This window comes from Sarcophilus harrisii, chromosome 2 (assembly GCF_902635505.1).
Source record: "Sarcophilus harrisii chromosome 2, mSarHar1.11, whole genome shotgun sequence".
NCBI lineage: Eukaryota > Metazoa > Chordata > Mammalia > Dasyuromorphia > Dasyuridae > Sarcophilus > Sarcophilus harrisii.
In genome coordinates, this window is record NC_045427.1 from 77,562,762 (window position 1) to 77,578,693 (window position 15,932).

General features: G+C 33.7%; 1 protein-coding gene across 2 annotated transcripts in view; it reads right to left on the reverse strand.

Moving 5' to 3' along the window:
* The window catches only part of SOS1 (SOS Ras/Rac guanine nucleotide exchange factor 1), a 157,834-nt gene that overhangs the window by 77,465 nt on the left and 64,437 nt on the right, over positions 1-15,932 (reverse strand). For both annotated transcript variants that reach the window (XM_003758336.4, XM_003758337.4), the window contains exons 2-5: positions 13,554-13,679; positions 5,914-6,045; positions 3,968-4,132; positions 2,572-2,781 (exon numbers count right to left, since the gene is read on the reverse strand). In XM_003758336.4, coding sequence (XP_003758384.1) covers positions 2,572-2,781; positions 3,968-4,132; positions 5,914-6,045; positions 13,554-13,679 — 633 coding nt within the window. The remainder of the gene's footprint in view (positions 1-2,571; positions 2,782-3,967; positions 4,133-5,913; positions 6,046-13,553; positions 13,680-15,932) is intronic.

Consider the following 15,932-nt stretch of genomic DNA (forward strand, 5'->3'; position numbering starts at 1 on the left):
TGGATGTCTTTCTTTTGTTGGCTTCTCAGTTTTCCCTCTTCCTTGTCAGTGTCCCTCCCCAGGTGCCCTCTGTCCTGTCTTCTCGTGAGAGCTTCTCTTGGTAATCTCGTTTGCTCTCCAGTTTTCAATTATTCTTTCAATACAAATGACTATGAAACCTATATTCAAACATTCTCCCAAGCTCCAGTCCCAAATTGTCAATGCTGTGTAGGCATTTCCACTTAAACATTCCAGTCTAGAAGACAATGTGTCACCTCTTCTCCAGGCCTTAACCTTTTACAAGTTTCTTAATCATTCTGATTTGAAACAAGGGAGTATTTCAGATGCTTTGATTTTCTTCACTTCTTATGTCCAGTTATTTGCCAAATCTTGTCAATTTTATACTTCTCTAATCTATTCACTTCCTTCTATCCACAGAGCCTAGTTCAGGCTCTTATTATCTCTCATACAGACCACTATAATAATATCCTGACTCCAGGGTCATTACTCACCAAATTAAGGCATTCTCCCTTCAAAAGTTTCCTTTATGTTGATCCATACACATTTAGCATTTGGAGCACAAAATGTGAGCTCCTTTATAGCAAGGAGTATGATGCGACCCACTTCCCCCTCCATATTCCTAGTGTTTAATCCTGAGTATTATGTACAAATGACTCTCAATAAATGGTAGCTGAATTAAATTGAAGAGAAGATCTTGAATGTCAAGATCATTCAGGTTTTCTATTTTATTTGATGGGCAACAGGGAGATGAAATTTTTTAGTGAAAGAAACATTGCATCAGGGAGATGAATTAGGAAGATCACTTTGGGTGTTACTGGCAGCAGGAAAGGCAGTCAAATGGTCATCATAATAACCAACAAGCATTTAGTAAGTGTCTAATGTGGCAGGTGCTGGACTCTGAGAGCACAAATACAAAGAACAAAATAATCCCTGTCTCAGAAAGCTTATAGCATGTAAAGGAAGCACCCAATATAATACACAAAGAGAATAGAGTAAGAGGAAAGGGGCTAGATGACAGAGGGGAGAGAGCATGGAACTTGGAGGCTGGAAGACTTGACTTCAAATTCTCCCTCAGATATTTATTGTGTAACACTGAGCTAGTCACTTAAGTCTCTGTCTGCTTCAGTTTTCTTATCTGCGAATAACAGTACCTATCTCATAGGTTTGTTGAGAAGATCAAATGAGTCCACATATGCTAATTGCTTTGCATATCTTATAATGCTATATGAATGTTGGCTATTATTATTATCATCATCATTAATGTTAATGCTCCTATTATTAGTAGTGGCAGAATATTTTATAAAACGTCATGAGAACATGGTACTTGAGTCATATTGTAAAGGGAGAGAAAGATTCCACAAGGCAATTGAGATGAGATGTTCATGCAAAGGTATAGAGAGAGATCAAGAGTGTGAGACACAAGGAAATGGTCAAGGTAGAGAGGGAGATTGATGGGTAATGGAGGCTGGAAAGAAATATTAGCTTTTGGTGATGAAGAACTTTAAAAGAGAAATGGGGGCTTAGATTCTATCCCAGAAGCAAAAATAGCTCCTGAGTTCACTGAGTAGGGAAGTAACCTGATTAGATCTGTGTGAAGTGAAAGAGTTGTATGTGTGTGTGAGAGAGAGAAACACAATTATTAGTATAATTACAAAGGAGGGGCCAGAACTGAGAGGAACAACACAGGAATAACCAATAGGCCTTGACAAGTGATTTGAGGTAAAGTGGGTTTTGGTGGTTTGATTTTTGGGTGGTCATGTGATAAGGAATTTCTAGAGGAGAAACCCTCTCTCTCAATGTTGATGGGCACCCCTGAGATGTTAAATGACCTGCCTAGGGTCAAAAAGCCAGTATACTTCAGAGTCAGGCCTCTAGTCAGGTCTTCTTGACTTGAAAGCTGTCTTTTCATCAACAAACCTTGAAACCTCGACAGGAGGAAAAGGTATAGAAAAGAGGTCAAATATAACTGATAATATGAGCATGGGTGAAGAAGATGGTAGTGGAACTATCAAAGTAAAGAGAAGTTCAGAAAGGGTGGATTTTTACTGGAAGATAAGTTCGTTTTCAGAAATATTGGTTTTAAGATTGTAGTAAGCTACTCAAATGAAGAAATGTATGAAGCAACTGGAATTTCAGTATTAGATCTTTAGGAGAGAGGACCTGAAAGTGCAGAGAAAAGAAATGGAGTCAGATTTTAGAATCATCTGTACAAAGTTGATAGTAGAAGTCATGGAAAGAGATGAAATTACCAACACAGAGATAATAGAGAACAAAGGGCCAAAGGCAGAACCTTAGGAACCACTCCTGCTTACGAAGTAAAAAGAAGAAAAACTAATAAGGCTAAGAGAGAAAGTGAGATAGAATCATAACATAAAAACCAAAGTAGGAGAGGATATAAAAGTCCACAGCCTCAAAACCAGGAATTAGAGTCATTTGCTAAAAGTCAGTCTCATATCCAAAATAATAAAAATAAAATAATTATTTCTGAATATTCTAAATTCAAATGGCTTATATAAATATAAACCCTAAATTATGTTGCTTATATTATGCTATATTTGTAATAATACTTACGTGAGAAGAAAATAATTTTGAATTGGAGACAAATGGTTCTCTAAAAACTTTAATAATGAGATTAAGTTCCCTTATATATTGTCGAACTTCAGCCATGAATCCTTTTACCAAGTCATAGTACGTTTGTTCCCCTGAAGTGGAAGGTTCTTCATCAGTTAAAGATAATATATTTATATCTTCTACATCTTGATGAAACATATCCATCAATACCTATAATAAACAAAAATATGGAAAAGCACATGAATTTAGGGATCACAATCAAGTTTGAAATTAAAGTTAATAACACATCTACCTGAACAGATTTTAAAAGATAAAAAGGTGTTACCATTAAAGTGGAAAGATGAAACTGGAGTCAGGAAAGTTGAGTCCAGATCCTTTCTTTCACTTTATTAGTTATATGACTGTTTAATCTCTATGACCCTCAGTTTCCCTACTGATGAAATGAATAATAATTTTGTTCAGTTATTTTCAATCACATCTTGATTCTTTGTGACCCTATTTGGGTTATTCTTGGGAGAGATATTGGAGTGATTTTCCATTTCTTTCTCCATATGAGAAGGCTGAGGCTAAACGACTTTGCCCAAGGTAAATATCTGAGCTGATTTGGACTCAGGAAGATGAGTCTTCTTGACTCCAGGACTGACAATCTACCACAATCTATCTACAGTGGATGCAAAAGTGTGGACTCAGGAAGATGAGTCTTCTTGACTCCAAGACTGACAATCTACCATAATCTATCTACAGTGGATGCAAAAAGTATGCAAAAGCACCTAAATGTAGGACTGGCATTTAACTGTTGTAATGTAGAATGCAATAAACAGAATTTTTATTATAATTAAAATTAATGTCAAAAGTATTATGATTTTTAAAGTAGTCTCTACATTTCCCTACTAAATTACATTTTAGAGAACATCACTGAAAAGAGAATATGAATCATTCTCATAATAATATAATCATTAACATGATGATATTAGTCAGTCAAGAAGCATTTATTAAGTACATACTCTGTGCTACACATTGTGCTAATCCGTGAGGATACAAAAAATAGGGTAAGAACAGGCCCCTACCCCCAAGAGCTCACATTCTAAAGGGGTAAACAATCCACAATAATATTACATACAAAATACATACAATGCAAATAGAATGTTATCTCAAAGGCAAAGTGCTAACAGTGGGAAAGAGAATAAGGAATAGGAAAAGGTCTCTAACAGAAGGTGGGATCTGATCTAAGTAAGATTAACCCCAAATATAGCTTCACAAAAGAGAGAATATAAAATAAAAATTTAAACACAAACTACATGTAGATACACTACAGTATAGTTCTGAATATTTTTTTAGTAACCAATATTTTAAGAATCTAAGATTATTAGTTTAAAAAAAAATGGATGTTTCCTACCTTATCAGCACACATTGCTACTTTGATGTCCTGTTTTGTAATTTCATAATGTCGTATATTCCGTACATAATTTCCAACCAGCTTTAAAATATCTGCAGAAATGTATTCTAATACTGCCACTATGTAAACAGAAACCTGGTGGTCAATTTTATATCCTAGAACTTCCTGTGAAATAAGAAGAGAAATATTTATAGGGAGTAAAATTAACACAATGTAGAAGAAAAAGTAAGTTGCATCTTCTTTGAAGAAGCCTCTATGCACTATGACTTTAACTGAAACCTATTTGAATATAACATTCAGTTTTTTAAAAAACAAAAATTTAACTATGATCTGTTCATCAAGAAGATGTTAACAAAACATGGAATAAAGAGCATCTCTAATAATCAGAAGAGACATTTTAAGTAAATTATGACCAAGGCAGATCCCCAATTGAGAAACTTACCTTAAGTGACCTGTATATTCAAAAAGCAGAAAAATACCCATAAAAGCACCTGCCCCAGTGCTCCCCAAATCAAAACATTCCACAAGTAACTGACCTGGATATGTGGTTTCTCTCCAACTGATACACAGAATTTAAATACTATGGATGTCCAGCATTAAATCCCACACCCCCCACATCCTATCCTTGGACTACACAATTGCTAAGATAGGGAAAGTCATTCTTCTCCAGCTTAGGTCTAGAATATATATTTTTTCCATTGAAATGTTATAAGTGGTGGTTAAATAAAAATATAATCATATTAATAGTACTGTATTTCAGGTATGGTGTAGAAGAAATATTTTTGATGGGCTGGATTGGGAACTCAACCACCATTTATTATGAGGTGTGTGTGTATATGTGTATTCTTTTAGGGTTCACCTGTATTGGTGGTTATTTAGGGCAGTCAGTAAATATTAAGTGTCTGCTATGTACCAGGCACTATTCTTAGCACTGAGAATACAAAGAAAGGGAAGAAAAAAAAAGGCAAAGAAAAATAAAAGCCTATTCTCAAGGAATCACTCACACTTTAGTGAGGGAAATGACATGCAAACAGGTATGGACAAACAAGCTATCTATAAGATAACTAGGAAATAATTAACAGGGAAGGCACTAGGAAAAAAATGCCTAGAACATGTCTTATTTGGAAATTAGCCAGACAACCACTTCACTTGATTAAAGAGTGTGTGTGTAGAACTGTACAGTATAAGAATAATGAAAGGCAGTGGGAAGGAAAGTTATAAAGGGCTTAGAATATCAAACAAGATTTTGACATATTCAAGAGATGCTGCAAAGATGAAATCGATAGGCTTTGGTATCAGGTTGGATATGTGGATAAGAGACAGTTAAGAATCCAGGATGCTACTTAGGCTGTGAGCCTGAGAGCCTGGTAAGATGATGGTGCTAGACAGTACAACCACTTATTCCCAATCTTTCTAAAGAGCTGTTAAATGTTCTACATATTGCTAGTTTAGGAATTTATCATGGTTTATTTCATCAGAGAAGTATAGTAAGGATTTATTTCATCAGAGAAGTATAGTAAGGAGCAAATATGATTTTCTATACAATTTGATTGGATTTTGTGTCATGAATTTCAATTTGGTGAAGTTTATATCTTGCCATGTTTCTAAAAAATTCTGGGCAACAGGTCTAGCACACAACAATGAGAAAAAAGCTTTATAGCCTCTACCTCTTTGAGAAGACTATGTTGGTGATGTGATATGGAAAGTCTATACAGATATTTATAAAATCTGAGGGTTTTCAATCTATTTCATTATTAGTGTTGCTATTAAAGTATTAAAAGCAACGATGATCAACTGACACATTCCTCTGTAGCTTAGGCAATTCTAAAAGGAGTTTGATTCATCACATTACTATAATATGCAATAAAATATCCTTAAGTGCCTTAGTAGTAATGTTTTTTTGTTTGTTTGTTTGTTTGAGAAATAAAGGAAAAATCCAACTTTACCTTTAATAAAGGGTGAATTTTTTCTACTGGGAGAGATAATGGATTTCTTCGCTTCCTCTTTTCATTAGCGGATTGAGCATCAGCTATCGCCCACTTATCAATTGGATGAGGAAAACTTTTTTGTACACGATCCTTGGAAATAGAAAAATAGAAATTAAATATCAAATATACGAAATCAATTATTAATTGCAGGCAATTTATTTGAATGCTAGAAATAATGGAATCATATGTGAATAAATAATGGTCTACTAGACAGTTTTCTCAATGAGATTTAAATGTATACATAAGATATATTTCAGTTCATAAAAAACTCCACCTCCAAACTCACTTCAATAGCCTATCAGAGGAACTGAAAATTTTAAATGTCATCATAATTGCTTAATCATACAATCAAAAGATACAATATCCATTACATGGGGAAAAAAAGACAAAAAAACTTCAAATACACTACCATTGTGATCAAGGTACAGATTGAATAGAATGTTAATATAATCAAACTGAACACTGTGATTATTTTATAATGAACATTCCCTTTAAAATCAAAGAAACTAGTTATTGGTCAAAGAGTTAAATTATTTCTACTAGGTAAACTATGATGAAACTTGATTTCTACACATTCAGCCCAAAGGTACCAGAATAATTTCAACAATTTTTTGTATAGCACAATGAAGACCACTAGAGGTCGCTATTATAAAACAATTTCATCATAAAATTAAGTATTCCTTTTATGATGTAACTAGTCAATATTACTTCTGATTACTAATCTAAATAATGATTCCTTTTCTGCTTTATCAGAATATTAATATGTATCTGATATTGTGCAGAAAAGGGAAAAGATTGCAACAAAAAGATTGTTCTAAAAAAAATTAAATCTATAGTTGAAAGCTGTTTGTTGAAACTGATAAAAATTGCTGAATCTAAGAAGACATTTTAGTACTATTTTAAGGAAACAAAAAAATTAGAATGCAGGAACAAAGCACTAAAATAAAACAACTTGAAAATGTCAATTTTTGATTTAGGTATTAGAACTATATTGTCTCAACAGGAATTTGATGGTGTGGTTCCTGACAGATTCACAGGATCAGGACTTTTTTTTCTTTAGTATAAGTTCCTTTCCAGCTTGTTTGATTTCCCTCTGACATTACCTCCAGTTTGTTGTTTATATTGTTTGCACATTATCTCTCCCATTATATTGTGAGCTCTTTGAAAATAGGAATTATTTTTTAAAACTTTCTTTGTATTCCCACAGTAGTGCCCAGAACACTTGTCATTTAGTCATTTCAGTTGTATAGACTCTTTGTGATCTCATTTGTTGTTTTCTTGACAAAGATACTGGAGTGGCTTGTCCTTTCCTTCTTCCTCTTGTTTTACAGATGAAGAAATGGAGACAGAGTTAAATGCCTTGCGCCCAGGGTCACAAAGCCCAGTAAGTAACTGAAGCTGCATTTTAACTCATGAAGATGAATTTTCCTGACTTGAGACTTGGCACTCTTATCTATGGCCATCTAGCATGCTTAATGATGTCATCCTTAGACTCAGAAATACTGAATGTATACCTCCAAATGGATCAGAAAAAGAAAAAGGAAAATAGCCATATGTGCAAAAATATTTGTGGGAGCTTTTTTTGTTGTAGTAAAATCTGAAAACTAAGGGGATACCCATCAATAGGCAATGGCTGAATAAATTATGGTATATGAGTATAATAGGATATAATTATTCTATAGCAATTAAAAGAATGGTTTTGGAGACTTCTAGAAAGTTTTTGTAAACTGATTTAGAGTAAAGTAACACTAATAAAACAACTCATATTACAATATTATTAAAGAAAAACTTATGAATGCTCATCATTGGGGGCGGGGGAACAACCATAATTTCAGAGAGCTGGTGATAAAGTACACTACACAACTCTTGAGAGAGGAGATATTTTTGGACATGCTATATTGACTACGTTTATTTGTTACAAAGATTGTAGGTTTTTTTTTTTTTTTAAATTTATGAGAGGTTAACTATTAGGGGCAGAAGGAAGCTAGTAGTAGCACTGAGAAAAAAGAAACAAAAGAGTCATTGAGGCATTATTAAAAATGCACTCAAGGAAACAGAAGGACACTCAGAGAGAAACAGACAAGCAAGACAGTTTTAGAAGCAGCATATTGACTTTTAAAAAAAAGAAGCCATATATAGAAATTCCTGATTTCATACACAATCTTTTTCTGTCTTCTCTAGCTGTCTACCTTCTGCCCTTTCCTTCCTCTTTTCCATCTCTCCTGCCTTTCCTTTCTCTTTCTCCTTCCCTTCTCCCCTTCTCCCCCAAAGCATTTGTGTAGTTTTGGGCACAGGGGAAAAAAACACATGGAATTAAAAATCTTAAGCGTAGAAGATATCTGACTATACATCTAGCCCAATTCCCTCATTTTTCAGATTAGAAAACTGGGGTCATAAGGATTAAATGGCTTGATTAAGTCAAATAGGTAAGGTAAAGCAAGATTTGAATCCAGATTCTCTCTCCAGAAACAGTGAAGCTTTGCAACTATTCTATAGTAGGTCTGGAAGAAAGAAGCTCAGTGCAATGTCTGATATACAAATAAAAAGACACTTAATAGAGGCTGGTTGAATTTGAATTTTAAATTGAAGAAATGGTGGTATGGGGGTATTGCATAAAAATGACTTTAGGAAAGAAGTACTTAGTAAACTCCTAGAAGAATCAAATGGAAAAGCAGAAATCAGTTTAGACTGGTAAAGAAAAGAAATAAATGCTACAATTATAACTGGAGATCTGATAGACTAATAAAAGAAAGGAGAAATTAGAGACAAAATGTAACTTCATTATATAATATGAAAAAGGAGGAGCAAAGAAAATTTTGTACATACACCAATTTCTATCCATCAAAAAGGAATTGTCAAAGTGTTGCAGCAAGATGTTTTTTTTAAAATTCTTTTATGTGTTTTAAATTCATTTTAATAAAAAAGATTAACCAGAAAATTCTACTTATGGAAATTTACCAAATCAATCATATGATGAAATAGTTTAAAAATATATAATTAAAAAATGGAAGGGCCCAGATCATTTGCATTTGAGCTACAAGATATAATAATAGACACTAAGTAAAACAGAATGCCAAATTAATAAACTGATTGAACATTTTCCGTTGACAATAACAAAATACTGCTAATTTGGAACCTGTGATATCTCTACAGGAATATTATTGTTCTTTGTTTATCCAGCCTTTTCTTCATAGCTCAAATAATGTACATAAGTTTATAGGAAGAGTGTTTACAATTCTTAAAGTGTTTTTGAGCACAGAGATTTAATTCAAGTCAATTTTACAAACAATTTATTAGTTGTGCTGGGGCTAGTCCTAGAAAGAAGCACCAATTTACATGGGAGGTCAAGAGGTGTTAGAGAAAGAGTCCTATGCTTGCTGACACAGGATCTGAGCCCAAATCCTGGCTTAGGTCTGTGTGATCTTGAACAAGCCAATTGACTTTTCCAGCTCTTATCTGATCATAAAAATTAGGGATTAAATCTGGAAGATCCTTTTCTATTCTAAATCTATGAACCTATGATATATAATTATACACTAATCAGAACACAAAATTACTAGTGAGCAATATTTTGTTAATCTAAATGACTATATTTATATTAGTAAAAAGTGCTTTTTAAAAAAAATTAAACAGCAACCTAATAATTTATAGGTTTCCCCCCAGATTTCTTCGAATTAGGTGAACTTTTTCCTGCATCATGTTTATTTTCACTTGTAGCTTTCTAAAATTTATAGAATCCAATCCCACAAACACTTTTAAAACCTCCTATGTAATAGACACTGTGCTAAGTACTGGTGATACAATTAATAAAAAGAAAGATAGTCCCTGTCCCCAAGGAACTTATAATCTAATGAGGGAGAGGGGAGAAACCAACACACAAAAAGGAACACTTAAGAGCTTACCTAGAATGGGGGCATCTTGTTCTGAGGAGCTAAAACTAAGCAAAACAGCAGATGCAAAAGTGGATTGAGCTGAGAATCCAGTTTCTGCCCTCTATAAAAGAAGGTACTGGGGAAGTTTGGTATTCTATTGTTCAGCCCCCTATTCCAAGAGGAGAGGAGGCTGCAGGAGGTGGTGTCGATCAAGGTTTGAGTTAGCAGAACAGTGATGAGCCTATACTTGAGAAGGGAATCTTGGTCTATCAAGTTGAAACTAGGCAAAATAGCAGATGCAAAATGGAATGAGAATGCCAATTTGATGATTTCTCTTTCCTAAAATACATATGAAGTATTTGCTATCCTCACAAGACACAATAGTAGTTTGTGTTTTCCAAACTTTTTTCCTAAAAAAGAACTATAACTATTTGACAATGGAAATGACAAAACTCGAATTGCCAACTATTAACAATCATATGAAAGACTTCTCCTAGTCATTATTAAGAGAAATGCAAATCAAAATTTGAAGTTTCATCTCACACTAAGCAAACTGTCAAGATAACCAAAGACAGAATTGTCAATGTTGGATGGGATATTTTGGAAAGACAATCAATCCCTACGTATTTACTAAGCACTTAGTATTTTTGAAGGGGCAACTAGGTGGTTCAGTGGATAGAGTGTCAGACCCTGAATCAGGAAGACTCCTCTTCCAAAGTTCAAATCCAACCTCAAACACTGAGCAAATCACTTAACTTTGTTTGCCTAAGTTTCCCCATCTGTAAAATGAAGTGAGGAAGGAAATAACAAACTTCTCCAGTATCCCTGCCAAGAAAATCCCAAATAAAGTCATAAAGCATTGGACAAGACTAAAAGGACTGAATGAATTTTGGAGGAACTGTTCTGGTCACTAAGGAGGCAAAGGTATCCCTTACTTTTAAGGGGTTTATAGTTTTATTGGCAAGAAAATAAACAAAGAAATAAATGAAACATGCAAAAAACTACATATTTTCTATTTGGTCCTGCAAGTGATAGGGAGCCACTGGAGTTTACTGTATAAGGGTTGGAGAGGAAAGGAAAATGACACAGTATGTGCCTGGTGCTTTAGGAAAACCATTTTGATAAGTCAGTGGAGGATAGACTGGGACAGAGAGACTTAAGACAGAGAGATCATTCAGCAGGCTTTTACATTAGTCCAGATATGAGGTTGTAAGAGCCTGAACCAGAATGACTGAAGTGTCAGAGGAAAAAAAGGGCAATATATGAGATGCAGCAAAGGTAAAATTATTGACAGGACTTGACAACTGATTGGCTATGAGGATGTAGAAAGAATGAGGAATTGAGGATGACTCCTCAGGACCTAGAAGGATGGTGAGACCCTTGAGAGGAATACAGGAGTTAAGATATGAAGGTTTTTTGAGGGAAGATAAGGAAAATATAAAAGAATTTCTTTGCTTAAGTGAGGGATATGATGTAATATACATGTGACCAATTTGTAGTGGATCCATTCAGCTCAGCACAAAAACATAGTTGGGAAGGCAATGGATGGCGAGAATAAAGCTTAACAGGACAAGACTGGGTACAAGATAAGGGGACAAGATTAAAGGTTTGACCAAAATTGGTAATTAAGAGGTCATATGCTTCTTTGAAGAAAGAAACTTCAGTTAATTAAAAGGGTTAGTTGATTAGGCAGTCAACAAATATTTATTAAGTACCTAGTAGGTGTTAAACACTGTACTAAGCACTAAGGATATGAAGACATTCATCTTCCCTGACCTCGAGGAACTCACATTCTAATAATGGAAAAAACTTGCAAATAACTATATACATATGAAATATATATAGCATAAATGGAAGGCAAAAAAAAGAATCCTGCATGGATTCGTGTTGAGTATTGAAAGAATCCGGAAGAAAACCCCAAAGCAGGTGTGAGCATTTCAAAGATGGAAGACAGTGGCCTCAGATGCATGGACTTGGATCTAGAGTTGATTGAGGAATGGGGAGAGTTTAAGAAAATCACTTTGGCAGTTGAGTAGATTGCCCAGCTTCTGAAACTGAATATGGAGATTGCGAGATTACGATTTATTATTGGTAATGTTGATCTGTATATCTATTTTATATTCCTATATATCCAAGATCACATAAAAATTTCTCAGACGAAAAAGGGTCACAAGTAGAAAAAATTTAAGAAGCCCTGGAGTAGAGGATAGAATGGAAATGAGGGAGTTAGGGAGACTAAATAGCAGATTTTGCAATAATTCAGATGAGAGATGGTAGGTCCTATGTGTGAGTAGAGAGAAGAGAATGTTTATAGGAGATGTTTGGAATGAACAATTAAAATCTGTAAAAGCCTGGAAATGGGGTAAATTCAAGTTAAGACTAGGGGGATGATGCTAAGGTTGCAAGTCTGGGAAATCAAAAAGATATGACATGCCAACAATAATAGGCAGTTCGGAGGAGTTGGAATTTTTGAGAGAAAGAAGTCAAGTTCTGATTAGTTTCCTCACATGTAGAAAATGAAGAGGTCAGACTAGATGATTGCAAAAGTTCCTTCAAGTTCTAAAATTCTATGATTAAAATTTTTGAATTGGATGAGGAAAATTGAAGACATTGCTGAAGGTTAAATTATCCAAGTTATCTTTTGGTTCCAATTAGGCTCATGTAAGAAATAAAGGAATTAAATTTGAAGAGTTCAGTTGCAAATGAAAAAGAACTTCTTGAATATAGTGAAAATTCGAGTTATTAACATTTCAGTTCTAATCCTAAATGTCTGAGATATATTCCAAATATCTTTCAACTGAAATAACCAACAAAATAATAAAAGTGAAATTTGTTGGAAAGATGGAAACATAAAAGCAGAAAATCACTTTGAAATTAAAATTCAGCTAATCCTAAAGGCTACATTTTGTTTTGTGTCATTTTGCTTTTCAAAAACAAATCTGTAACATTGCAAATAGGATATTCACAAATCTAGAAAGGTAGTTCTAGTAGTCATTTGCATAGAAACGATTATTAAACCCATGAAATCTAATGAGATCATTAGGAAAACTGGAAGATATAGAGTCTAGGACAGAATAAGGAGGAACATGCAGTTGTAGGACATAATATAAATGATACTTGAGCCTAGAAATCAGAACAATCTATTAGATTATGAGGAAAACCAGGAGAGAACCCAATAAAGATGCTTTTGTTGTTGTTTTTTAGTACTAGAAAAGGTTAGAAAAAATATTTTGTAGTGCTAGAGATCAATAGGAGTTAAGACATTATGCCATTAGCACAAAGCTACTATATAGGTAGCCAATTTATTTAAAAATAAAATATAGAAACAGAAAAGTAAAAGCTTAATCCAACCAGCATTTTAAAAAAATAAAATCTTTTTTTTTCTGTGAATAAGCATCAGTTTTAATCTCCTTCCTCCCATGAAAAAATAAAAACAAAACCCTCCTAGCAATTATACATAGTCAAATAAAACAAATTCCTGTATTGATCATGTCCAAAGAATATATGCTTCATTTGGACTCTGAGTCTATCACCTTCCTACCAGAAGGTGGGTAGTATACTTCCTTGGTCTTCTAGATTAAGAACCAATCTAATTTAAAAATTAAATAGATCCATTCTTTTATTTTATAATATTGTACATTTTTATGAAGAGCCAGTTTAATTCCCCAATGGCATTACAACACCACACACACAGAGATTATATATACACATGAAAAATTATCATACCTCAACATCTAAAACGCTTCGGGGTTGAGCTTGGCACAGCATACTTAACAACTGTAAAATTAACTCTTCAACATACTGGAGAGCATCCTCATTTGAAGCAAGTGTAGGATGGACTTGCATCTGGACCTACAACCACAAAGAAATAGAATCAAATTTAATGTCATAGAAAAATAAATTTCAATAAAAAATATATAATTGCATAAAGATATCAGCTGATTAGTTTTTATTATTAGGTTTTAAAAGTTGAAAATAATTTAAAGAAAATAGATGCTTTCTCAAGTACATGCTTGTTGACTTTAATTTATTTTGTGTTCATGATAATACATAGACCTGTATGTGTGTGTTTACTTGTCTGTTAGAATAGAAAGCTCTGGAGATCAGGAATTATTTCTATGTTCATCTTTATATCCCTAGTATCCAGAACAATTCCTTAAAATTACTAATACTTAATAAATATTTACTGATTGTCCAAATCAACCCTTTCAACACTATTTCATCTTTTGTAATCTTGCTAATGTACTAAGTGTGAGGTGAAACCGTAGCTTTAGTTTGCTTTGCATTTCTTTTTATTAACAATGATTTAATATGGTGGTCAATAGTTTGTTATTCCTTTTGTTTACCTATTAAAGTTCTTTATAACCTTGCTCTTTCCTACATTTCCAATATTCTCACACTTTTGTTCTTTCCAATGACACTGACTCCTTTACAACAAGCATTGTACCTCTGGACTCCAGGCATTTTCACTATCTGTCTCCCACATCTAGAATGAACTCTTTCTCCCATTTCTGCCTTCTAGCTAAAAATATCATTTTCAAGTCTTTCTCTAGAGCATTCCCTCTGCTGATCATCTCTGGTTTATTTTATTTGTTTAGAATTCTTTGCATGTTGTCTGCCCATTAGATTGTAAGTTCTCTGAAAGCAGGAATTGTCTTGTCTTTCTTTATATCTCCAGTGCTTAGTACACTGCCTGACACAGTAACATATTTATGGACTTAATGTTTGAGTGGAATCACATCACAGCTTGGCTATATTTTAGCTCTAAGGTCCCAGATAATTCCCCACGAGTTTTTTTTATGGTAATGAAATTACAGGTTCTAATAATTCTTTTCCTTCTCTCCCCATTTATATCTAAAGAGTTTCAGGTCATTTCAGAACTCCACAAGTAATACACTAGTGACCACAAATCTTCCTGCCTCAGTTTTCTCATCTCTAAAACATGGATAAGAAAAACCTTTACCTCCTAAGGCTGTTATGAGAATAAAAAGAAATAATATTTGTAAGATACTTTACCAGCTTTAAAAGGCTTTGTAACTGTCAGCTATTAATACATTATTGTTGTTGCTAATGCTGTTAGACACTGGTAGTGGAGTGAAGTTTTCCATAAAATTGATATTCAAATTTGGTTCCTAATAGAGCAATAATTCATACAATTTCTGAAATGAGTCAAATAAATTATGTCTGATTTGTAATGTTTTTTCCTCACAAACTAAATTGAGAGATGTATTTTATTACTTCCATTTTACAAATAAGGGAACTGAAACTCTAGTTAATGATTTGTTGATAATAAAATAGTTAACTAGTGTCTGAGGAAGGGAATAAGCATTTTCATACTGACTACCATGTGCTAGGCACTTTACAAATACTATCTCACTTGATTCTCAAAACAACCCTTTAAGGTAGATACTTTTATCCCCATTTTAGAATTGAGATAAATGAAGCAGAGATTAAGTGCCTTGCCCAACTTTACACATCTAATCAATGTCAGAAGGTTAGCTTTGAACCAAATTTTTCTGGAAAGTATTTACTCTTTGTACTGCCTTGCTCTGGAGGGATTTGAATAGAAAAATATAATATAATGAGTACCAAAATAAGTTTGGTATTTTGGTATGAAATAAAATCATGTTATCTTTTCCATATTTCCTCAAAATTTCTTTTGTACTCAACACGCCAATTGGCCCAGGAGGTCCAAATCCCCCCTCCTAAGGTAACTGGTCCTTTCAAGCACCAAATCTCTAGAAAACATCCACCAGAGCAAGTTCTCTATTTCCCTTTACTCACAGGAAAATTGATCAATAGTAGAATGAGCCCTCTTCCCATCACCAAAACAAGGTCTCCTTCTTTCTCTTTTCTTCCTTTTTAATTCTTTCCCCATTCTTTTCACCCACACTTCTAAACAGAGTAGATCATATACCTCTCATGGTTAAAGGTAGTTAATATATATTTAACTCAAGAGATAGAGATACTTACAAAAGATAAATGACTGTGATTACATGGAACTAAAAAAGCTTTTGCACGGAGAAAAATAATATACCTGAGATAAAAAGGAATGAATAGGAAAAAACCTTTACACCATATTTCTCTGATAAGAGTATGGTATCT